The sequence below is a fragment of the Manis pentadactyla genome, chromosome 2 (genome assembly GCF_030020395.1).
Source record: "Manis pentadactyla isolate mManPen7 chromosome 2, mManPen7.hap1, whole genome shotgun sequence".
NCBI lineage: Eukaryota > Metazoa > Chordata > Mammalia > Pholidota > Manidae > Manis > Manis pentadactyla.
In genome coordinates, this window is record NC_080020.1 from 32494253 (window position 1) to 32520423 (window position 26171).

Genomic DNA, 26171 nt, shown 5'->3' on the forward strand with positions numbered 1-26171 from the left:
ACATGCTTCTTCCACATTCTGTGGCCACGGGTCCTCTGTGGTACCCAGAGTCCTCAAGGAAAGGGAGAAGCCTTTTGGATGAGTTCAGATTTTTGAGCTAGTCATCCCCTCAGCCCTCTGTGATCTGTATTCAGGAAACTGAAAAGAAAGAGATGAGAAGGAGAGAGACATCAGCTAAATTGTGACCAGTGGGATCAATGGAGAGCTGGCCTCTTGCGTTTGACCAGTCCGAAGGATAGACCTGTCTGTCTTTGAAAAAGAATGGTTTCCCATAGAAGTCTGTGGACATGTCTGCTTGTCCAGACCATCAACCCTACACGGCGGTGCCCCCACCCCGAGCTGATGAGCCATCCTCTCTCCTCTCTCCTCTCTCCTCCCGGAAGCTGCAGCTCAGTCCACGGATAACCCAGGGCCTTGCGGGACGATGTGGCCATCAGCCTCCCTCCTTCACCCTGGGAATGCCCCAACACCCAGGACCGGCAGCCTGGGAATACATCAGCCCAGGGGAGAGGCAATAAGAGGAGCCATTTGTGCACAGCCTACCACCGGCCAGCAGTTTATATAAATTAATTGCCTTGACCTTGATGGCAGCCTTATGGTTGGCCACTCCTGCTTCTTATTACCTCTTTGCAGAGAAGGAAACTTTGAGACTCAAGAGAATGACTTGCCCTGGGCCATTTAGCTGGTGGGTTTCAGGTGCAAGTTTGAAGGCTCCTCCTAAACATTGCCTTTCACATGAAACAGAAAACCCCTATCACCACTTTAAGGAATTGTCAAGCAGGCACCAAGAAATGCTAAGCTTTTGTCCTTGGCTTTTGAAGTTCAGCCCTACAATCAGAAGCATGAACTGGTTTGTTTGCTCAACCACATTCTTGTTCCCTGGGGCCTTCAGGCCCCAGCTTCTACTTTGAGGGCTTCTTCAGACTCACCTTTGGGGCAGATGATACCAGAGGCCGGGACTCCTGAGCACCAGCAGCAGGGGGCCACAGTATGGGGGGGGCCCCTGGCCTGGGGAGGCTCTTGCGGCCTGGCACTGGGTTGGCTGGGAGTGCTTTCTGGGGTGGCCGAGGCCTGGAGAAGTCCTGGGGAGAAAGCCACAAGCCTCACTCAAAGGCCAGAGGGGGCCCGTTAGAAAGAAAGTGTTCTCAATATATTACAGATCAAAATCAGGTGAGAGAAGGGATATACCATGTGGTTCCATCTGAAAAGAAATTTTGTGCGTGTGTTCACATGCTCAGGAAGAAGCCTTTTTAGAGAGCAAGCTGGCAGCATGTGTTGAAATGAGAAGTAGCCATTCTCTGATCTAATAATTCTACTTCCTATTGCTCACGTTAGAGAACTATTTGCACAGGTGCACAGAAATGAAATTACGAGGGTGCTCCTTGCAGCACTATTTGGGACAGCAAAAGAAACTATCAACACCCAAAATTTCCACAAGAGACAAACAGTAAAACTATACAGTGATATGTGACACAGCATTTAAAAAGAATGAACTAGGTTGATATACGCTGAGATGGAAAGATGATCAAGAGTCCTTGCAAGCTGAAATACAAGTTGTAGAGGACAGTTTATATAAAATAGGTCACCATGACCAGCCTGGCCCCTGCCCAGATGCACATGTACAGAAGAAAGTCAGGAAGGATGCAGACCAAACCTCTAACAGAGGCTGGGGTGGGGGTGGGGGTGAGGGGAGGGGCTGTCCAGGTGAACATTCAACTTGTTTTTAACAAGAGCATATGTGTATAGTATCTACGTAAATAAAAATAAAATTAAAAAAGAAACTTGTATTTTTCATATTGCTTGTCTATGGATGGCACAATTAATAAAGATTCTTTCCTTTGTGTTTTTAAATTGTACCTTCATGTTTTGTCACTTTCTCTATAAAGCCTTCCCAGACACCTTATTTAAAATGATAACACCCCCCGCTGCCTGGCACTCAGCATTCCCACTCTTTTATCCTAATCCACTTCTCTTTTTTTGTTTGGTATATATCACTTATCCCCCTCCAACATACTATACAATTTACTTATTTCTTACTTCCTGTCTTTCCACCTGCCACTAGACCAGAAGCAAGGGTAAGGTTTCTTGTCTGTTCGGTTCATGATAAAGCTCAAACTTCCAGAACACTGTCTAGTGCACAGGAAGCCCTCAACACATATTAGTTGAATAAATAAATTTCTGTGCTAGTCAAAATTCTTAAAATAACCATGTATTCCTTCTGTGATCAAAACAAATTGTTTTAAGGAGCAAAGAATAGACTGTGCCACCACCCACAAATCCCCAAGCCGGTGGGGTGTAGGAGAGAAGCCAGTTCCACAGGCGGGAGCTCCAGTGCCTGCTGCCCTGATTATTCCCCTTCTTGAGAAGGTCACCAACAAGCAGAAAAATGTCCAAAAGGCCAGCATGCAAAGAGGCAAGAGCAAATCAGGGAACTGAGATTTTCTCACAGAAGCTTCTCAACAAGCAGAAAACAGAGCAGAAAATAAGGTTCAGAGAATGAAAGAGCAGCAGATTCTTGTGACCAAAAAGCCATGTTTTCCAGATCCATCCCTTCCCTGAAGGTCAATGTGATTCCTTACCCTTCCAGCCCAGACAGCTGCTCAATTGCAGAGGCTGTTGGAGGCCAGGACAGAGACCTTCTGGGGGAGGCAACAGCTGGGAGCAGATGCCAGGCTGGCGTGGGGAAATGCTCTGCTCCCTTGGCTGCTTGCTGCGCACAATGAGTGACCCAGCAGGGGACGGGAAGGGTGTTATTCTGGGAAGGAGAGTTATCTGCATGCAACTCCGGGTCTCCCAGAGCAGCACCCTGCCTCAGGCCACATCTGCTATGACCCAGCTCAGGTCTACTGGAGGCCCACCCAGACTGTTTTCCAGGGCAGAAACAGTCCCTGAACCACTCTGGCCACCGCTCCCTCCCTCAAGGAGTGGCATTTCCATCAGTCAGGCTGCACACACCAGACACTGGTAGGTGGTCATTCCCTGCCACCTGCCAAATCCCGTCTGTTACCTCTTCTACACATTTCTTACCAGCTTCACTCTATCACCCCACCACCCCCTGCTCCCAGCCTCCATCATCTCTCTTTTAGAGACCACTTAAACCTTCTAACCAGTGTGTGCCCAGTCTCATCCCCCTCCCATCACACTGCTAGAGGAGCATTTCTTTTTTTTAAAACAAATTTATTTTACATATAATCATAAATATACAACTAGACGAATTATCACAAAGTGAACATACCTGTGTAACCCTTACCCTGGTCAAAAAATAGAAGATTAACAGCCGAGAAGCATCTATGGTTCCCCCACTGGGCTCTGCACCTCCCTTCTGTCTAAAGGAGGCCCAAAGAGCGATCCTTGTAAATGGCAAACTGGATCATACCACTCATGCCCCACCACTGCCCCTTCCCATGGAATGCAGACCATAGTCCTGACCAAGGCCTGTGGCATAATCCAGCCCCTCCTGGCTCTCCAGCCTCATCTCATAGCTCCTTGGCACCCTGGCACACAAGCCTTTAAGTTCCTTCCACAAAACCTCTCTATCAGGATATCCTTGGACCAAAGAAACTTGTTCTTCTCCTGCCCCTCCCAGCCTGCTAACTCCTGTTCATGCCTCATGTCTCAACTCAAATATCACCTCCTCAGGGAAGCCTTCCCAGATTTCTCAGACTAGGGCAAGTGCCCCTATAATTCTCTTTCTGGGCACCATGAACCTCTCCTTCATAGCACTGATTACCATTGTAAGTACATGCATTTGAGTGTCTCCCGAGAAGAATCTGAGCTCTGTGAGGCAAAGACAGCATCTGTTTTGCTCCACACTGCCTAGTACAGAGTAGAAGCTTCTATAAATTTTCAGAGAGAACAGAAGAGGTTACAAAACTTCACCCACCACCTCTCCGGGGTGGGCCACATCACCCAGCAAGAAGATAGTGGAGCTGAGATCTGGAGAGTGTGATTGTTCCCAGGACAGGGTGGTGTCTTACTCAGCTAGGGACCTCAGGGCCTCAGCCACCAGGTGGTGAAGGATTTGGAGTCAGATCTGAGTTCAAATCCTGGCTCCTTCACTTATAAACTGGGATCTCAGGTTAGTCTTTTCAACTCTGTGAGACTTGGCTACTCCCCAGGAGAAACAGATAGTAGCAATAACTCACCTCCTGGAATGGTTCTTAGCATGGAAGTGACGAGTCTCTCCAGACTTGTCCTGCAACTGCCTCCCACTGCCTGACCTTGGAGAAACCTGTCTGGGCCCAGAGGCCCAGCAGAAGCCATGCTTGAGATTTCTGTCTCAGGATACCCGCTACTGGCTGGGCAGCCTTCTGTGCTCTGGACTCCTGCCAGTAGCCACCAGGGAAAGGAAGAATCCGGGCAGGATATGAAGCCTCCCAGGTTTTTCCCCCAAGCTGAATTCTACTGTCCCTGGTGCTCCCCAGTGTACTGCTCAGGACCTTGGGGGTGAGACTGGCCCCATCTCCACTGAACAAGCCTCCGTGTGGACTTCTAGGAACAATGGCCTGCATGGCCTGCTCCCCCCACCGTCCTCTGTTCTCCCTTTACCCACCTGTCTCCATGCAGTTGCTTTATCCCTCTTGTCCCCTATCCCTCCACTCCCTCCACTGTAGGCCAAACTGTGTACCCCAAAATCATATATTGCAGCCCTAATGCCCAGTACCTCAGAATGTGACTATATTTGGAGATGGGGCCTTTAAAGAATTAATTAAGTTAAAATGAGGCTGTTAGGGTGGGCCCTGACCCACTGGTGGCTGGTGCCCTTACTCAAAGAGTAAATTTGGACACACAGAGAGGCATCAGGGCACAAGCACAAAGGAAGGCCACGTGGGACATGGGAGATGGTGGCCATCTGCAAGCCAAGGAGGTAGGCCTCAGAAGAAAACATCCCTACTGACAAGTTCACCTTGGACTCCCAGTCTCCAGAACTGTGAGAAAACAAATTTCTGTTGTTTGAGCCCCCCACCTGCAGTCCTTTGTTATGGCCGCCTGAGCAGGCCAATGCCCCCTCCCTAGTTCTTCTCTCGGCTCCTCTTGCTCTCTTCTCTCTTCTCTTCTCCCTCCCTCTCCCCTCTCCATCAGGCTTTTCCTTTCTGCATGGATCTCCTCCATGCCACCCCTGCCCCAGAAGAGGAAAACAGGAGAGTAATAGCTGCAAACCTTCAGGAGACCAGGAGACTGCCCCTGTCTTGGGGGCCCTGCAAGATCTCTGCCAGCCCCACAGTCCTAGGGGCAGCCTGGGCCCCACTGGCCCTCTGGATGGTGCCCAAGAAAAGTGGCCCCAGGAAGAAAACAGTCCTCTGCCCCCCTTGAGGAGTCACACCCAAAGCACACAGGCCAGCCCTGGCAGGCACCATGCCCGGCCACTGCCCTGGAAACATCTGTGCCCATATTGTGGGAACGTCTGCCAGGAAGAACAGTTGGAGCCGTCAGAGCATGGACACATGGAGTGCTTGGGCTGCTGGCGGGGTGGCTCCACTTCCAAGGGATGCCAGTGCTGGGGCTTGGAGCCCAGACCCGCTCCCATCTCCCAGGGGCCCTGCCCCTTGACCTGCCCTTGTAGGGAGCAAGACATCATGGCAGCCCCCCAGGAAGACCTCCCACCTAGTGGAAGACACTGACAAGTACAGCTGGGAGGAGGGGGAAGTACTATGATGAGAGATGTGCAGGGGCACCAAACTCAGGCTTGGGGGTCAGAGAAGATTTGTTGGGGACAGTGGCATTCAGAGATGTGAGGCTGAACAGGAGCTGGCTATGCAAGGGGGAGAAGAGAGTATTAGCAGAAGACATAGCATTTGCAAAGACCTAGAGGAGGGAGAAGGAGCATGTGGTACTGAAAGAAGGTGATTTGGGGTGGAAGGTGGGCAGTGGCTTGTCACAGCCTAGGCCAAGCCAGGGAGGAAACCCTCCATAGTTGAGGGGCTGCCTGGGGAGTGTACTTCCCTCTGCGCAGCACTCTCACCCCTGACATGCCCCTGTGTTTACCAGAATGGAGGAAAGGCAGGCAGCTCATGACTCTGCAAGTTTCATCTTCATAGCCCCTCTCATTCCCCACTGTCAGTGGCCTTAAAAGCAATGCCCCTAGTCCAGGGTTGCCGAGAATCCACTTACCTGGGAAAGGATGCAATTTGGTGCGGGGGGCACTGGCCGGCTTGGGGGAGGCCTCCTGGATGACTCCTTCCTCTCTACTTGGGACTCGTTCCCTGGGGAGTTCCTAGCAGCCCTGCTGAGGTGAACTGGCAATGGTGCAGGTGGGGACCCAGCATGCAGGTAGTCTGGAGGGGGCCGGGGAGGAGGCTGGGAGGGCTTCCGTAGGGTTTCAGGAGTGTTGGTCACCTGCATGCAAAAGACAAGGAATGCCTGAGACACAGGAACCCTCAGTGTACTTAAAGACTACGGGATGCCTTTGTGGGCCTCCCTGAGATGACCAGAGGCCAACGGGAGGGCATGCTGACCAGCTGAATCCCTAGGATCCCAGAGGTCAGATGCAACCTTTGAAGTCATGAGGGCATGTCAGAACCAAATGAACATCTCTTAAACCAAGAAAGCAGCTTTTATTACCAATCCCACAGGCCCACAGAGATTCTTAGGACAATCCAGCAGTCCTGAGGGATAAGGAACAGTAGCAAAGCGCAGTGGTGCAAACCCCTTACCTTTCGCTTGCCCTGGGGCGTCTGCAACTTGAACGTTGGGTTGGCATGGCCAGTTCCACTATTCTGGGACACCCTGAAGGGACAACTGGTAACAAGGAATGGGGCAGGAGAAGGAAGGGAGGGTGTTCATTGAGGGTCAGTGCCCGAGTTCCCTCTGACCCAAGCATGGCCAGCAAGCAGCCAAACCTTCCCCAAGCCTGCTCTGAGGGTGGCACCGGTTCTCCTGAACATGGCTCGCTAGGTGAGGAGACCCTTGCCGATGGAGAACTCTCAAGCAAAGGGAGCTGGCCTTCACAAAGCAGTTTCCTCAGTACTTTTTCTTTGGCCTTTTAAGAACTTTCTCCCCCAGAGACATAGGATGTTACCAGCCATCAACTAGGCCCCCTCAGCTATAGATCCAGAAAGACTTGGGATTTAAAATCCCCTCCAGAACAATTGTAGTTTAATAGGGAACTCGGAGACTACTCATACGAAATATCCAGAAGAATCAATCGCTTGAAAAAAAGTTAACTTTGTCTTGATGTCCAGTCACCCCTGTGATTGACTTGGACTAGTCAATCCCGCTCTGTTGCCTGTCTCCTGCTCTTTAAAATGGAAAGGAAATCAAACAAGTAAAGATTTCATTTCACAGTCCAGCTTAAACTGGTCCAGGGTCAGTCTACTGAGGATTCTGAAAGCAATGGCCAGGCTTAGTAGAGAGTACTTCCATAGTAAGGCCAACTAGTAATTGTCTGCCATGGTCTTGGAGCACTGCAGAAGGGAAGAGGGCGGCAAGTGCCTCAAATGCGCCCTCCCTGAATTAGACCCATCACCACCAACTTTTTCACCAGGAACTGCTTTATGATCCATAAGCAGACCCCAAGTCCTTCATGGCACCCCATCATACCTGAGCTGTTGCCTCAGCTTGGAAGGGAGGGCAAAGGGCTTCAGCTGGCCTAGTTTGCTGTTCTGTCTGCAGCAATAGTACATCATTGTGAGGACCACCAGCACAAAGACGGCCGTGAACACTCCAGCTATCACAGGGCCAGCACCTTCCAGAAACAGAGCCCAAGGGAGAGGCTGAGACACTATTTTAGCTAATAGCAGTGGATTTCAAACAATGTTTTCCTGATTCTTCTTCAGAATATTTGAGCTGCATTTAGCTTATATTACTTATTTTAACTCAAAAAGTGTAGTAAAAAACACACATCGTATACCACTGGGAAATTACTAATATTAACTTAAGCAGCCCGGTCAACTTGCTTTGCACAGATCTTGTAATAAAGCTTCTCCAACCACTTATGTTTAATTAAGAGAGTCTCTTTGGAGGCAAGTAGCTCCACTTCTATTATTTACCACTAGTTTTCAGCCTGAATCATGGTTTTCCTGGACACAAAGCAACCAACACAAAACGCTAGGAACCTTAGACTGATGTAAGACTAGAACTCACATGCATAATCCACGATTCCATGCTTGGTTTCATCAAAGCTGCCTCTCATGAATTATACACTTACATGTACAAAATATATAGACACCAGTGACACACTACTTTTATCTTTGAAAGATATTGCTAAACAAAAGTGCTTTGCTACTATTGAAAAAAACAAAAGCTTGGAAATCAAAAGGCTAGAATCACTGAGATGTGTTTAGTTTCCATTTTAAGCTTTGTGCATCCCAGGGAATCTGAACTACTTATAAAGTGCTCCACGTTCATGATTATGTTAGTTACTGAGAAAGACTGGTCGCCATCCCACCCCCCAGAAAGGATGGGATTCTTCAGTAACCTCACGTCTACCTTAATCTCCCTTGACCAGGCAGTTTAACCCTGCGCAGTGGAAAGGACAGAGGAAGCGCACCGAGCTGCGCCCCGCGCCAGGCTGCTAGCCTCTGCCGCTCTCCCGCGCCGCCCTGCTTTTACTTGTCTCCTCATCTACAGAATCAGGAGGATGCAGCTGACGCATTACCCCTCTGCAGCAGGCCACCTGCCCCAGGCGCCCACCCCTCTGACCGCGCAGGCGGCACTCACTCTCGGCGGGCATGGGCCCACTGTCGATGCTGCCCCCCAGGCCGGGCGTGCTGCAGAAGGGCGGGGCCCAGCCCCGGAAGCAGTGGCAGTTCTGGTTGTTATTGCAGACCTGGAGGGAGAGGCAGGAGGGGTCAGCTTCCAGGGGTCTCCAGCTCCACCGCCAGCGGTGCGCAGGAGCCCAGAACCCCCGGCACTTACCCCATGGCCATTGCACTTCTTCCTGCAGCCTTCCGTTTCAAAGAAGGAGGTGTTCCGGCAGTGACCCTCGAAGCAAATCTGTCGTGAAGAGGACACTGAGCCATCAGCAAAGCGGAAGAGACATTGGTTGGCCATCAGGGTACTAGGGTTTGGCACTTAGAACATATGGGACTCAAAAAGGCAGTACACTTCAGGTTATTTATGACAGTAAAAAATTTAAAACAACCTAAAATGCCAAGGACAGGATGGTGTTAACTAAATTCTGTTACTACTTTTGTAATTAAGGAGAAAACAAATAATTATATTGTTAAAATATTATATTTACTAGTATAATAAATATGTTATTACATACTATATACTATATTTTGATTATATGTTAATCACTTAAGTGTATATTAATGGGCACTAATTTTAACATTAGACATTAAAATAATGACAATGGTGACAGCAGGCTACTCTGTGCCAAGTACTACACCAAGTATTTCATATGTTTTTATAATTTCATTCCTAGTTAACTGAGATAAGTGCCATTATTTTCCCTGGGCTTCTCCAACTCCTAGTCTACTCCATTTCTCATTCATATAATAATATTGATTATTAATGATGAGGACAAAAGTAATAATACCTAGCCCATCTCCATGGTCTACAGGGATTATCTTATTTAATCGTTATACCAATTTTAGGGGGTGCTATTACTAACATGCTTAATAAGGAAGCCACTGAGGCTCAGAGGGGTTGTAGGAGCTGGGATCTGAGGCTGGGCATCTCTCTCCAGAGCTCACACTTCTCAATCACTCCTTCCCCTCTGCAGCCCAGCCCATGAGTGAGATGGGAGGAAGGGACTCACATGGTTGTAGCCACACTTGGTCCCAGTCATCACCAGGCCTGGGTCCAGCATGTCACCCTCGTCCTCAGGACCTCGGTAGACATGGGTGCCCCGGCACTGGATCTGCCTCCCGTTCATGTTGATGATGGTGTCGATGGGTACCGCATTCGACTCCAGGGGCCGCGCCTCAGAACTCTGACACTGGATCTTCCCACACTTGGCATCTCTATGCCCCAGAGAAGGAGGGAAGGAGGTGGAATCAGAGGAAGGGTAAGAGCTGGGGCGTAGAGAGCTTCCATCTTTCTTGACCAAGACAGCAGGCTTAGGCTGGGGAGAGGCAAGGGGCAATGAGTGTGTTCCAGGGACCCAGCAGGAGAGACCCCATGTGGACTTAGACCAAGGACAGGAAACAAGGTCCTTGTCCCTGAGCAGATCTAGGCCAGAGAGCTGGCCTTGGCACGTCCTCTTTACTGCAAGGACAACTGCCTGATCTGGGCAGCCTGCCCCCTCTGCCCCTCTCCTGTGCACCCAGGTGCTACACCCAGAAGCCTGGCACCATTCCTGAATCCCCATTCCCCCTCAGTCCTGGGTTCAAGCAGTTTTAAAGCTCTGTCAATCCTGCCTTCTAGGTACTTACTGAAGTTCACACCACCATCCTCTTACCTAGACACCAGGAAACTGATTTCCCTGCCTCCAGACTTGCCGCATTGGAGCCTAATTTCCAAACTGCTCTCAAGCCTGGCCAGACTCCCTTAGCCATGCATTCAAGGCTTTCCTTCAAGGTCCTTATCCAGGCTCATTTCTCAGCATTGCACCCTAGCATTATACTTTAACTGTATCAAACTGTTATCAGTTCTTCCTGCTGCCAGCTTTACTCCTCTATCTACTCTCCTGTGTACCAGCACCCCATTCTGTTCAACTAGATCATTTCTCCAGATCTTAGCTTAGGCATAACTTCTTTTGGAAAACCACCTCAACCCACTGAGATTGGGTTGGGTATCTCTCTCCGTATTTCCATTATCACACTATACTGCTAACTAAAAGTTCCATGTACTCAGGATAGTATCTGGCACATGGTAAACCCTTAATAGATGGTGGATGGGTGGATGGGTGGATGGACGGATAGATGAATAGATGGACAGATGGATGGATGGGTGGATGTTGGGTTGAAATGAATGAATGAGTGAATGAATGACAGGCTATTTAGACGAGGTATAATTAGTGCCCTGAAGAAATGACCCAAAAGGGCTGATTCCTGCCGTTCTGTAAGAAGGTCCCAAGAGGAAGTCTGACCAGCTTTTTAGGAAGCATTGCCACCCACACCCGCCCTCTGACTTCCTTGTCGCTGAATGGTGCATTGTCCAGCAATGGGCCTGGAACAGAGACTGACTCTAGCCGATTTATCTAAAGGCCCAGTTCTGAGGCCACCACACTACTGAGCTGGGCAGGAGTGAGGACAGAGCAGAAATTGCTGTCACCCCGCATCTCATGGGGTCTGCCTGTGGGTCATCACCTCATGTTGCACTTCTTGTGCTCCCCATTCATGTCCTTCCCACAGTTTCCAAAGGTGTCCCCAGCCACATTCACTTTCTCGAAGCAGAGATCAGGAGCGGGCCGGGCTCCTAGGTGGGCAAGAAACATTTATCAGTACACTAGCCAACTTTAGTAGAAATCAGAAGCTCCCTTGGTAAAATCATGAGGTTAAAGTTCTTAGGGAGGGAATATTCAGGCCTTCACTATTCTGCATCTTGCATTCTTCACTTTATTTATTGTGAGAGACGACTTTATTCAGCACATGCAGAGCTGCCTCTTCCTTTTATTTAGCTGCAATGTTCCACTGTATGGATATACCAGATTAATTTAATCAGTCACTATTGAAAGATACATAGGTTGTTACTGCTATCACTAACAGTGAATATCCTTGCAAAGCTAGCTCCACATATGTGTGCAAATACAAGTGTAGGATACATTCCTAAGCAGTAGAATGGATGAGGCCAGTGATAAATGCACTTAAAATTCCGTTATCTCCAAATTGCTTTCCATAAGGTTGTACCTACCTGTTTCCCCAAACTCCACACTATTGTTGTTCTTGTTGTTATGCTATTATTATTATTATTATTATTATTATTACATTATTATGGTAACTCTTTTGTCTTTGCCAATCTGATATATGAATGAGCAGTTACTATTTCCTTTCACTCAGTATGAGTGAGGTTGAACATCTTTTCAGAGCTTAAGGGCCATTTGCACTTCCTCTGCTGTCTCCATCCTCTGCCCATTTTTCTGGTAGATTATTCTTATCCATTATCCACTTAGAATTTAAAGCATCAAGGAACTGGGAAGAACACTGTCCACTGATTCTCCCTGAAGGTCTACGCTGAGCCAAGGGGATGAGAAAGGAAGCACCCAGAGATGCTATTTTGATTCTAAGCTACCCCTGTGCCTGAAGCAGGAGGCTGGCCTGGGGGCGGGGGCAGGAGGAGGGCCCTTACCAGGACCCCAGAGCTGCTGACACTGCTCCTGGTAGGTGAGGCACATGCCGTTGTAGCAGTAGGCCTGGCCACTCTCGCAGGGGGTGCCGTCCATCTGGTAGAAGTTGGTGGGGCAATGGGGAGACTTGCCTGTGCAGAACTCCGGGAGGTCGCACTGCCGTGCCTGCTCACGGCACAGGGTGCCAGGGGCCAGCAGCTGAGCCGAGGAATGAGAGGGAGAGTACAATTAATCTCCCACCTGTCCTCAACTCTACCAGCAAAGGGCTCATGCACGTCACTCTGTGGAACAGAATTTCCATTACCATAATTTCAGAGGCCTTTATTTTACATGGCCTCATTAGCTCAAACCATGATTAACCTCCTAATGTGAATAGTCACTTTGAGTTTTCACCACTGCTAACTCCCTCTCCATAGCAGTCATAAGGAGGAGTTAAGAAATAACATCTGTGCAACAGTATTCAGTGTACCAAGTACTTCAGCAATAATGGCTACTGTTACAGAGCTCCCACTTTCATGCCCAGTACCACTATTACTTAATCTACTTTTCATGATAGTCCTATGTAATACAATTATCCCTATTTTACAGATGATGAAACCTGAGGCAGAAGAAGTTAAGCAATGGGTCCAAAGTCTCATGGTTAGTAATGGCTGAAGAGCCAGGCCACATACATATGTATGTAGACACACGGATACATACACACATACAAACTCCCATATGCAAACACATAGATCCATGCACACTTATGGATTTACAAATGCAATACAAATATAAATACACATTTACTCCTGAACCTATACATGTACTCCTGAACACCACATGTACATCTGGGTGACACACACACACAAACACACTAAGCTGGTATTCACACAGTATCTTTGACTTTACAAAGCACTTCAACAAAAATATATCCCCATCATTGAGCCAAGCACTGGACTAAGTTACACATGCTCATCTCATGTGATCCTCACAATATCCATGAGACAGATACTACTACTTGCCTCATTCTGCAAGTAAAAAAACTTGATCAATAGCAAACCTTTGGACAAATGGTAAAGACTGAGTTTCCACTTGAGTTTTCCAGCTTCCCTTGGGGTCAGTGTTATTACTACTCTTCCCATTTTACAGATAAGGAGCCTAGACTCAAGATGGTTAGTAGGCTATCCCAAATTACATAATCAGGGCTTGAACTGAAGACTCAGACTCCAAGCCTCATCTTTCCCCACATACTTTTCTCTAAGGAATACTTTCTGAGACACTTTTCTCTATGGAATCCTTTCTGAGACTTTCAGGATTTCTGAAATCCTGGGAGTGAATGAGATGAACATTCTCTCTCCATGCTTGTTCTTGGGCTGCGGTCCAAGACCCTTAGGGACAGAACCCAGCACCTTCCTAGGTGAATGCTGGGTCCACCCTACAGTCAAATGAGATGACAAGTTTCCCTAGGCCAGGCAAGGAAAGCTACGTCTGAGAACAGCGCCCTCCCTGCTCCCAGGTATGTTACTTCACACCACCCATAAGGCCCTCCCTCCAAAGAGGGAAGCAGAGAATGGACCAGCTGAGCAGCTTGCTGAAGAGCATAGAGCTCAGCTGCAAGGGTGCACATGGGCCATGTGTTGAGGAGGAGGCTGTAGGATGCATCTCTACCACCCAGGAGCAGGATGGAAGTAGAGAAGACCCACCCCGGAGCCAGCACGTGAGGGTTCAAACCCCAGGTGCTTAACCAGCAGTGGGACCTGGGGCAGCTACTTAACCTCTATGTTCATGCAAAGTAAATGGGGATAATAACCCTCTTGTAGGGTTGTTAGAAGGAATGAGTTCAAATAAAGCACTTGAACAGTATCAGACAGAACACTCAGAGGTGCTAGGTGGAAGCATAGATCCACAGTCCCTATCCAAAACTGTGGGGCTGGATGGGCTTCACACTTCTCAGATTTTAGAAAGAAGACCCTGTACATATTCACACACATATATATGTATATACATGCACACAGTCCATATGTATATTATATAACCTCCCAGCAAGGCTTGGGATTATGCCTGATAATCAAACATATTACTAATTCTGCAAAAAAATACAAATTATTGACTTTAAGTGTACTTGTTTTTAGAGACTATAATTAGTCTCATGTCAATTCAGGTCAAATTTCGCCACCAAACGAGTTTAAAAAATGTTTTTGGTCACCCTTTAGAACTTTTTGAATTTCAGAGTTGTAGATAAGAGATTGTAAACACATAGTAATATTAGTAGCAATGTCTTCCACATCAATATTAAGAGGGTGGGCTCCAGGGTCAGGGAAACCTGGCTTGCCCCACCCTGGCTGTGTGATCCTAGATAAGCCACTTATCACATCTGAGCCCCAGTTTCCTCATCTAATTTGAGGGTATTAATATACATCTCATGGGGCTTTTGTGAGGTCTGAATGAGATAAGATATACAAAATTCTCTAGTGAAGAATTCCCTAATAAGAGATCTATTAATGTTAATCAAAATTATGGTTATTATTAATCAAACCCACTCTCCCTGGACACTTCTTTAAAAAAAAAAAAATCTTCCATCTTCCAGGAGGCACAGCCCTCTGAGATGATCTGAATGCAGTGAGGCCCAGTATAGGAAATAGTCAACTTTGTTCAATGGGCCTGCCCAGCTCCATGTTTCTGAAACTTTGATGCCGTCACTACCCGAGGATAGAGGTCTGAATCCCAGCCACCGGCCCCAGCAGAGCATGGGGCTGTCAGGTCAGGACGCGGGGCAGGGGGCCAGGGCCGCTTACCTTACACTGGTGGCAGCAGGAGCCATGGGCGCACTCCGCGCCTTCTCTCAGGGTGCAGTTGGAGGCATTGCAGCAGCGGCTACTGCATTCCTGCGGAGGCGGTGGGAGTGGGTGTGAGCCTCTGGGGCGGCAGGGCAGGGAGACAGAAGTCTGGGCAGGGCGAGAGCCTCCACCAGCCTCCTGTGTTTCCCCACCCGCCCCACATGCCCCTGAAGTCCAAGCTCCCTAGGAAGTCTTAACAAAAAAAAAAAACACTTTATAGCTTTATCACTAAGCTGTATTTATTGTTAGGATATATACAAATGCACAATGATTAATAACACCACAGCTTAGACACAACTACATTTTGAGAGTGAATATTTTTACAGGCGTTTTCCTATACATATATAGACATATGCTTATTTTACAAAGTCATAGTATCCACACTGCTTTTTAACTTAATAAAATATGTGCATTTCCCCCTGTAATCATGTATCTTTTAAAACATGATGTTTAGAATGGTATTACTCTGTATGGAAATCCAGAGACCCTGTCTTGTACTGCTACCCTGCTTGCCTCCTATATGCCTTAGAATCCATAAAAAGAGGCCATCGGGAGTAAGGCATGCCGGAACACCTCCGCGCACAGTTCACGGCGGTTCCTGGGGCCTGTTTCCTCAGCCTTCTCTCGCCATCTGCTGCTCTATTCTCACTGGCCCGAATGTTTCTGGAACAGAAGGTCTCTAGGAGTTCCAAACTCTCCTCTCTTCCTTCCTGACCTATGAGTCCTGATTTCCTGACATACAGCATGAGATATAAAAAGATGCTGAGACACCCCAGTGACTGAGTGTCCTTATCACACTGCCACTACATTCCTAGGTGGATCCACTTTGTTGACAGTGTGCCAGGCTCCACGCACAGGTCCTCCACAGCCTGTGGAGCAGGACTATTCTGTCTCACAAATGGGAAAACTGCAGGTCAGACATATCTAGTGGCTGACTGGTGCACACATGACTCGAGGCAAGTGTTGGAGCTGAATTCAAGCAGTGTCTGCCTGTGGCCCACCCCATGGTTACTGAGCACACCGGAGCCAGAATTGTCTAGGTCTAGCATGTTGGACAGACATCCTGCCACCTGACTACACGTACCCAGCCACCTGCTTCCCCAAAAAGAAGAAATAAAGACACTTAAGACACCTTCAGCCTCCATAAAGCGTCCTGGTGTGTGGTATGTTGGAGAGACGCATCTCACCACCTGCCTGCAGATACCTTCCATTAATCTCTCACCAGCTCGGGCTCCAGGCAGACCCATGTTCCTTCTCTTCTAACATAACCATGTTTCTTCCCACCTCAAGGCACGGTTCCTCCTCTAGCTGAAACGTGCCTTCTCTCCTTATGCTCCTTACTAACTCCTAACTTAGCCTTTGGTTTTGGGGTCAGAGGTCATACTCCCATCTACTACATACTACATATTCTCATAGGACAATGTCATTGGCTCTCCCAGCATTTACCATGGCTTGTATTTTTATACTTTTGCAATTATTTGGTCAATGTGTATTTCCCCGACTAGACTGTATGTTCCACAAGGACAGGAACCACATGTATTTTTACTATCTGTCTAGTCTCTAGCCCCCAACATAGTACTCCACACTCAGTAAATATTTGTTGAATAAGCAGCTATTCTGAATATAAGCCAATTGGCTGAACCCGTTGGTGGGTTGCTCCTCACCCACACTGATTCTCCCATTACAATACAACTCTCTCCTTTCAGAAGGGTCTGGGTTGATCTCTCTCGACTCACGGTGGTGGGGGTGATGGGGTTTTTAATAACTAGTTCTTGTTTTCTTATGAAAGTTACATGCTGACATATAAAAAAAATCAAACCATAGAGAAGGTCATAAAATCAAATAATCTTTTCGCATACATATGAACTCTCAGTCTCCACCCCAGAGTTTCCTGTTAACTCATGTATTCTCTCCCAAATTGTTTTTCATGTTAACATACATATTTTTACTCTTCAAAAAGCAGAGATGAAACTACCCAGTTCTGCTTTTTGCAGAACAACACTCATCTGCTAAAAATGACAGCTATATTAGAAGCCCACCACACTCATTTTGAAGATCAAAAGGAAGGAAGCAGCTCATCCACAAACAGTTCTGCTCCTTCTTCCTCCTAGCAGCCCTTTTCAGGCCGGACAGTACTTCCTACATCCCCTTTCAACCATCTCTTCTCCAGGCTAACCAGCACAAGCTTGCTATTTTGCGCATCCTCATAAGGCCCAGGTTCAAGTTCCTATGTCCAGCTACATGGCCCCCAGTATGAACTCCGGGCAGCTGGAGGGCCAACGAGGCTCCCTGTAGCTCCATGGGGAGGAGACTGAGGCTTTCGGTGGGACCAATCCCAAGAACTCCATCCTGACTTGGACACAAAGAGTACCATCCTCAAACTGGGAGAATCTGTGAAAACGGTCCATACTGAAGGCTTACTTTCCACATCTTATTTGTGGGGGTCTCTGACAGCCATGCAGGCAGGAAATGTTGAGACTGAGACATTTCCGACTGCACTGTCTCCAACTTTGTGATTTGAAACCAGGGCACATTCTTCCATTCCCACATCCCTTCCCTACCACGACACCTTACCTCTTCCTCCCCACAGTCACATTCTTCCCCATCCTCCAGGTACCCGTTCCCACACCTCCGGCCTCCATAAAGTGTCCTGGTGTCTGGCATGTTGGAGAGACACATCCCACCACCTGACTGCAGATACCTATCCAGCTCCTTCCTGTTGCATCCGTTGAACACTCTGGGAAAGGGGTGCCTGGCAGAGAATAAGGTTGGAGTTAGCTGGGAGTCTGAGCACCAAGCAGCCAGAACAGCATCAATCCTGCTGCCCATGGGGCTGATTGTGATTCCACCTGGACGCAGAGCCACGTCGCCCTTTGCGCATACATTCCCCCTTAGAACATCACCAAGGCATATTACATTCTGCGCCCTTGGAAGATCCCAATACATTTACTTACAAATCTTACTAAGAATTAAAAAATATTAACCATCCATAATGTTTTTTCCCCTCACTCGGCATGGAGGAAGTATTTAAGAATGAGAAACAGCAATTTCTGCCCTTTGCAGGAAGGGGTTGTGATAAGTAAGGATTATGAATGTGTTATACTAAATCTCTTGAGCCTGACAGATGAATAAAATACCAGCCAACCCAAACTTTTCCTGAAGCTGATGTTAGTGGAGATTTTCTTGGGATAGAAAACCAGGCCAAAAATGGCCAAGATTTTTGGTTTCATTTCTTTGTTGAGTCAATGATCCGATCTCTGTTCTATGGATACAGGAAGTGCTCCAAATTCAAACCAGCCAATTCACAAACGTGTGGTTTTTATTGCAAGAGTATGAAAGGTCCTGGGGTCCTGCGATTGGGAGATGCAATCAAATGTCATGTATTCTCAGATGGCAGATCACTACCACCATTTGCGTCTATAAAGAGTTATTCTGATTGCAACTCACTAAACCAATTAAAGTTTAATCTGGAGGTTTCCTTCAGTTGACAGGTATGTCACAGGGAATTTATTACTAATAAAACTTTGTTACTAGTTTAAAAACACATATAAGCAGTAATTAATATAACTCTCAATTATTTGTCTACAAAAATGCTTTTGACGTTGGGAAAGGGGCGAGTGTGACCATGAGCTCTCAGGGAACAAGCAGGGCCCACGGAGTCGTATCCTGCATGCCAACATCATCCTTTGTGCATCACCAACAAGAAGTGGTAGAAAAACACTGGACACTGGGGCTCTGAAACAGCCACACTTCCTCCTGGAGACGCTGAAACACCATTCTCTAAGGAGCATAAGCAGGCCCTACAGTGGTTTGGGTTGGGGGAATGCAATGTCCTTTACCATCATGCCTCCCAAAGAGTGGCTCGGGTCCTGGAAGAACCCAGTGCTCTCTGCATTCTGAGCCCAGACACCGAATAGGAAAGGTTGTGACTAAAGGCTGAGGCTGTTACCAGACTTCTCTTTCCAAAGCTCTGGTTTAAAAACCTTTCAAAATGACAGGGAGACAGCTGCCTTGTCCTCATTCCTCGTGGTAAACCCAGCCTGAAAATGCCCTGTATGGACGCGAGCATCCCCTCCTTTCACTTGTTCTGGAGGCTACATCGCACTTTCAGTCAAGCCTGGGTATAGCAGCACTGACCGAACTCCCTTGGGGTGGAGGGAGAAGGAAGGCTCGTGCTGTTATCAGAATGGGTTTTCTTCAAAAACTCATGAAGGGAAAAAGGCACAGGCTGTCAGGCCAGTTTCACAGCTGACGGCCCTAAGACAGGAGTTAAGTATACCTAGGATCCCACCAGCACCAAACTGCCTGCTTGAAACCTACTGCTCCTTCCACAGATTTACTTTCTTGGCCCTCTTCCAGCTTCTCTGTTGTCAACCGAATTTCTTTCCCTGGGCTCCACCAGAGGTACGGGAGAGGCTCCCTGGAGGCAGCTGGGAGGAACGCTTGGGTCGCACTGGCCTCACACGCTCCGCCCTCCTTCCCATCCTCACCTTCCCGCATGACTCACCCCGTGGCAGCTGCCATGATGCACCCGCCATCGGCCGCACTGGCTGAGCAGCAATCTGCAGAATCGTGGCTCATGCCGAAGTTGTGGCCCATCTCATGGGCCATGGTGGCAGCCACGCCGATGGCATTCTCAGAGTGGTCCTGCTCAGGGAGACAGTTCAGGTGAAGACAGCTCGCCCGCCAAACCCTACCTTTTCTTTAGGCAAGCCTCACAGCCCTCTGCTGCTCCACAATCACTGTGCACACGGGCACAGGGATAAAAGCCCGGGTTTTCAGCTACCATGTCATATCTACTGATAAATACAGGATGGGGTGGACACCCTAAAAGGATGGACAAGTAGATGGAGGGCAAGCTTCGTTGACATATACTTCACAGGTTAGAAATGAACAGTCAAATGCCCTCACAGAGTCAGGCAGTTTCAAAAGAAGGCAGTAATTTCCTAACCAAGACTTTGAGATAGGCTCTCGTGTCACAGTGATATGCATAACAATACAAGACCTAGAATAAAAATGTTGTTTTTGATCTCTATTATCTTGCTAATCCCCAGCACCTTGTATGTTTGGAATATATAAGAGATCTAGTGATGTACTGATGTAATTGCTTCAGGGTTCTCTTGAGCTTTTGACAATTGGGGGTAAACTACAATAAATGAAAATTCATCCCTGGATACCTCTACCTCTTAGAATGTAATGATTTCATTCTAAACAATTGCCCTTCTTGGGATTAAGCTTTTTTTTCTGGCAATAATAAATATAAAATTATTTTTTACAAGATAACTGCCTGTTTTGTGTGGCATTTTCCCACCTTCTGCAGCATCAGTGTAATGGCTGAGACTCACCATGTTGACCCCTCCAGACTGGTACACAGAGCACATGGCCATGAGCGGGGCCAGGCCGATGGTGGTGCCGTGGAAGGACATCCCCCTGCGGGAAGGAGAGGGGGTGACTCGCATGGGCGCTGAGAGGGCCGTTCCTATGTGCCCAGGAGCAAGTGGCCTTCTTCGTAGACCTTGGCCCCACTGAAATTCCCAGATCATTCCCAAGGAAAGAGGACCTGGCATTCTAGGCCAATTGGACAACTTCCAGGTCACCACACCTCTCAATTCCTGTCACCTACTCCCTCTCTGCCCCAGAAAAACAAAAAGTCACTTTTTCCCACAATATGCCCATAGCCCCCTTCCCTGGAAGGAAATGGGCAGGACTTGCAAAGCTGCATCCCATTCCTGCTGCAGAGGAAGAGGTCAGAGGGAGGGCTTGAGGGCAGAGTGGCAAGGTTCTCACACTGAAGTGAATCAAGCCCACTTCCGCCAGCCGCCGGGGTCCCATGCCACATCGCTGGCTCTGTGGTATGTGTGTGTGGCAGGAGGTGGGGAATCGGGTAGCAGCTGGGAGCTGATGCTTCACTCTCACATCACTCTGAGGCCAAGGAAACAGATGTGTCCCATCAGGAGACTCACAAAGTGCAGCTGGGTGCCAGGATGAGCTGTTTCTGACATTGTTTTGCAATTGTGAACCTAATCTGCCAACAGCCAGCTGCATTCCCCCAGTTTAATACATCCCTCTGTTAGCTGCATACAGGTGGGGCTGGGGACAAGGAATGAATACAGTACCAGTGTTTTTGTGCATGCCACAAACATGTAATATATCTAAAGGATCTGCATGGAAATTCATTATTTGATACTTTTATATCTCTGTGTTTGTCTTCTTATCTAGACAAAGATATAGTTCAGAGCTGAGACTGTCTTATTTATTCTGGGGTCACTAGAACTTAGCTTGGAATCTGACACATGTGGGTGCTAAATAAATGTTTGCTGAGTTCAGGGAGACTCTTCTTCACATAAACCATTTGCAAAGGAGTGGGAAAGATATTCAAATCAATACGAAGCCCTACATATTATTTTAGGAACTTAGATGAGGCTCTGAAGAAGTCCTTTTAGAAACCTATATTCAAGCAGAACACCAGCCTTCCCAAATTCAGGCCAAAATTTTGGTCACCAAAAACTCTTGCTAGGTGAATGTACCATCATGAAGTAACCACTCATAGCCCAGATTTTTAGAATAACTATTTCCCTTTGTTTCTTTTAGAGTAAACAAAGGTTTAACTGATTGTTGCTTCAGAGAGACATTTAGGAAACAGGAGGAAAATGGTTTTATTAGCATGTGCTCTTAGTCATAAATGCCTCAGAATACCTTTGAAGTCAGCACCAATAAATACCAGACAATCCCCCGACCCCCACATGCCACCATGACTCCAACAGTGTCTATTCTTTTCTCTCTGGGACTGAGAAACTTCAACACAACTCCCCCACCCCAAGGGCCCCCAAGTCTCCCTCCCAGCAAATACAGTTCCTGCACGATCTGCCACCTAGGCCATCTCAGGCTGTCAGCCCAGAGTCCCTGGAAACCAAGTGAAGGACAACCCGAGGAAGCCTCCCTCCTGCACCTGTTTTGGGAGATCAGCTCATATACTAGAACAAAGCACCAAGATCAAGATGAGCCCCTTAGGAACTTTGTTTCAAAGTGCCCCATGACCAACGGTCAGTCACTTCCCAGTCACATGCCCAACTGTTTGAGCTGAATGTGTATAAGCCTGGTTTTCTTATCTAGGTTGTAAACACCTAGATTCTTGGGATTGTTATGACTCAGGCTTTAAAATGTTTTCCAGGGTGTGCTGGGGGTACAGAGCACATGCCTGAGAAATACTTGATTACCGGGAGTCAGGATAGCCTGGTGCAACCATCGCTGGGCGCTGTGGAAAGAAGGGGGCAAACGGCACAGCACTGCGGGCAGCAGCTTTGCAGCCAGGGCCAAGGCAGAGTATACAGAGAAAGGCTACTTACGTGATTAACTGTGCATTGTCATGGTTCTTTTGGGCAAGCAGCTTGCGCCTCCAACTAAGAAATGACCAGAGGGTAGAGTACGGGTTCTCCGAGACTTCACACATATTCCCATGAGTCCACACTTCCAAGCCCACGAGGGCAATCCGGATGTTCAAGGATCGGTAAAACTGCAGGCACACACAGAGAAGCCACAGCGTCCTCAGTCTACGCCACCTGGGATAATTAAGCCCCTTCCTAGCCTAAGGGCTCAGAGCAGATACCAGAGTTCCCCTCTGCATGCGCCTCCCAGGGTAGGAGGAAACAGGTGTTACTATCCACGTTTTTCAGGAGGAGGAAATGAGATCCTGAGAGAAAGGCACAACATTCTGGTGGCAGAGCTGGGGTGACCTATCTTCTCGGGACTGGGATAGGACACAGTTGCTCTCAAATATCTTCAGGGCTCTCATAAGGATCAGCACTGTTCCCCCTGAACATGGGGCTCAGTCAATAGGTAAAACAGACTAGAAAACATATTTCATTTAAAAATAGGGAGAAAGATTCCAAATAAAGCTGGTCATAAGTAAGCTCAGAGCTAAGCCTTGCTGTTGTAATTAGTACCCTGAGCCTGGCTGTCTGGTACAATTATCCCTTTACATGGTCCTCAGCTCTTGTATATGACTTTTTTAAAAACAACTTTATTGAGGTAAAATAAATTTTTGAAGACAATTTTATGGAGCTATGACTTACCATAAATCCACCCATTAGGTATACAGCTTAATGTTTTTTGGTAAATTTACCAAGTTGTAAAGTGATCACCACAATCCAATTTTATAATATTTTCATCACACCAGTAAGATCTCTTGTGTCCATGTAAAGTCATTTCCCATTTGCATCCTCAGACCCAGATAACCACTAATCTGCTCTCTGTCTCTATGTATTTGTCTTTTCTGGACATTTTCTATGAACAGAATTATGCAATATGTGGTCTTTTGTCTCCAGCTTCTTTTGCATAGCATGTTTTTGAACTTGATCTGTCTCGGAGCGCCTATCAGCTTGTCATTCCCTTTTATTGCTGAACAGTGTTCCATTGTGTGGATATACATTACTGTAAGAGGTCTCCCACTCATTTTGGAAGTAAATGGGTAAAAATGACATCCAAATAGATATGTTACTCTCAAAAGTTTCCTTTCCCATCACTGGATGTGTTCAGGCTTCATCAAGGATACCATAAAGAGGTTGCAAGCATGAGAGTACAAAAGTCCCACATAAGCTTCAGGGTTCAGTCCATCCCAGAGATCCTGAAATTCTGTAAATGAGACCTGGTTTTCAGGGACCTTAAGGCTAGAGCAACACCTGATCTTCATGATATGGTATCTTTCATCTCATACACATGTAAGCAGGAAAAGGGTTTTCTTTAGAGCTAAGTACTAGAAGGTGTGTAGGTTCAAGGAATTCTTTGACCTCTCCTAGAGATTACTGAGGTAATGACTTTGAAAAAAAAAAAAGGCTCATGTAAACATAGGTCACCTGAGCAAGAGATACCATCTTAATCCAAAATTGGCAGGTATTACCCCAGCTAAAAATAACAATCTCAACACTAATGTTTATCAAGCATTTAGTATATATTAAGCACCAAGGCATAGAGAAAATCAGTAACTTGCCCAAACTTTAGCAGGAAAATGGCGGAGCCAGGATTAAGATCAGATCTCAGATTATCAGACCTCAGAGCCCACTCATGACCTCACATTGCATAAGAGCTGTTACTTACATTCAGAGAATCAACGTGCCCCCAAGAAATCGTGGTGTAAAACGGGCTCCAGACTGAGACAAATATCAGTTGATTTCAGTGGAAACTTTTATTTTCTTGTCTGGTGCCAGGTCAGTCATTACAGAAAATAAAGGGTTTGGATTCCAATTTAAAGTTGCTTCACTAGGGAGCTTTTTAAGGACTTAGACTTGGCTTTTTCACAGTTAAGGAAAAACAATTTGGACTGGGTTCATCATTCAGCAAATCAGTGCAGTTCATTCCAGTTTTAGTTCAACAACAGTTCAGTGCAAGTAGCTGGGTCAGCAAGCCTCAGAGAAGCGGTTTGCCTTCCTTCACCGCAGCCGGGAGGGACTAACGTCAGGAGAGACCCGAGACTGCTGCACAGAACGGGCCGTGAGCAAGGCGAGGGCTTCAAGAAAGGAAGGGTTTGCTGGTGTCTGTCTTCCATTTCTCATCAGCACCTTAGGTTCTTTCACCCAGACCAGCTGGGGAGTCCACAAAGGGGAGCCCCGGCCAAGTCTCCCACCTGCCAGGCCTCTGGAACAGATGTCAGGTGGGTGATTACAGGGCCTGCATCCTGTATGCCCTCAGGGAAACAGGCGGTCCTTGTTTTCTCAGACGGTGAGTGTTTGGGATGTAGGATCGTTTAGATGTTATCGGTGAGTGGGTTGTGAGCTAGAAAGAGGATTGAACCGCATCCCTGGATTCCTTTCTTCCAGGAAATGCCCGCCTTTCACCTGTTACTGACCACTGCCTGGTGTTTCCAGAGCCATCCAGGGCAGAACAAAAACAAGGGGCATAGACTCTCCCACCTGATGACTTCAGAACACTACTAAATGTGCTTGTAAATCCCTAAAAACATTTATATTCTCTTCTTTATCCTCTAGTGTTTAGAAAGAAAAAATAAATTTTCCTTGAGACCTGGGATCCATGAATCCCTCTAAAGCCCAGTGTTAAGCTTCAGACATTCTGTGAATGACCTGAAATTGTACAATAAATGTTTTCAGATTCTCAGAGACCTGTGACCCCAAACATATTAAAATCTAGTTTTAAAAGCTATATATTACCAGCCTGTCAAGAGGCTATTGTCATTCTAGGCTGCCCATTCTACTGCATTTTGCACTCTAACAAATACCCTCTTTCATATAAACAAAGTACTTCTAAGTACCAGACCAGCCTGTCCGTGTAGAACTCAAGAACTTGGGTATTTCTGAAAAGCATGTTTAAAAGGGCCTGATCTGGAAAGTTAACCATCCGTACGGTCGTTCTAAAAGACAAGCCATAATTTTAGAACGGTTCTGCAGATAGCAACCATGCAGATCGGCCCAAACAACCCACTCCTCAACTTACGTTCTGCAACCTTCCCATGCTGACCTACCTCAGTTCTCTTCTAAGTCAGAGAATTTCTAGGCTTTATACCTGGAAGGAATCTTGAAGAAACCTCAAAGTGTTCTTAAGCTGGGTTCCTCCGTGTCCTGGGTTCCACAGGGGCCACCACAGGGATGAGGGGCAGGGATCAAGGACAGCATTCAGGGTCCTCACCTCTGCTTCAGCTTGGAGCAGTCTACTTTCACCTGACTTTTATACTAGACATTGGCATGACATTTCATTTAAAAGAAGGATTCCACAGAAATAGGAAAAACAAAAATAATTGAAAGCGATTGATTTAGGCCAACCCATTAATTTGAACATTCAAAACAAAACAAAACTGCAACCTAAAGAAGGTAAGTTATTTGACTCGGGTCACATAGCTGAGGGCCTTGTTATGACCACCCTGAACCTCTGTGGTCCTGCTACGGCCTCGCAGAAACTGGCTGAGGTGGCCAATCCACCAAGTGGCAGCTCAGGCGCCACATGGTCTCCTGTCCTGTGGACCCTCTAAGGTGTTGGCACTTTCCCCACAAAGTACACACCTGGTCTCACCTTATCAACGTAATTGGCGATTTCCATGAGCTTGTGTTTGGTGGCATCTGGGTCTCGTCGATTCTTCTGAAACTAAACGGAACAAGCAGAACTAGATGAGACTGACCCCGGAACCGCTTCCAGGACCCCTTCTGTGCCCCATTATTTGTCTTTGAATTAATGTTTAT

The 26171-nt window shown here is 47.2% G+C and overlaps 1 protein-coding gene across 2 annotated transcripts in view; it reads right to left on the reverse strand.

Moving 5' to 3' along the window:
* Positions 1–26171, reverse strand: part of ADAM19 (ADAM metallopeptidase domain 19) — a 75539-nt gene continuing 49368 nt past the window's right edge. For both annotated transcript variants that reach the window (XM_036913770.2, XM_057491174.1), the window contains 16 exons: positions 26005–26076; positions 22335–22501; positions 20334–20418; positions 19496–19635; positions 17563–17740; positions 14947–15036; positions 12175–12370; positions 11196–11304; positions 9704–9908; positions 8857–8934; positions 8659–8767; positions 7540–7684; positions 6654–6738; positions 6112–6336; positions 930–1082; positions 1–138 (listed from right to left, as the gene is read on the reverse strand). In XM_036913770.2, coding sequence (XP_036769665.2) covers positions 85–138; positions 930–1082; positions 6112–6336; positions 6654–6738; positions 7540–7684; positions 8659–8767; positions 8857–8934; positions 9704–9908; positions 11196–11304; positions 12175–12370; positions 14947–15036; positions 17563–17740; positions 19496–19635; positions 20334–20418; positions 22335–22501; positions 26005–26076 — 2091 coding nt within the window. In that variant the 3' untranslated portion in view covers positions 1–84. The remainder of the gene's footprint in view (positions 139–929; positions 1083–6111; positions 6337–6653; positions 6739–7539; positions 7685–8658; positions 8768–8856; positions 8935–9703; positions 9909–11195; positions 11305–12174; positions 12371–14946; positions 15037–17562; positions 17741–19495; positions 19636–20333; positions 20419–22334; positions 22502–26004; positions 26077–26171) is intronic.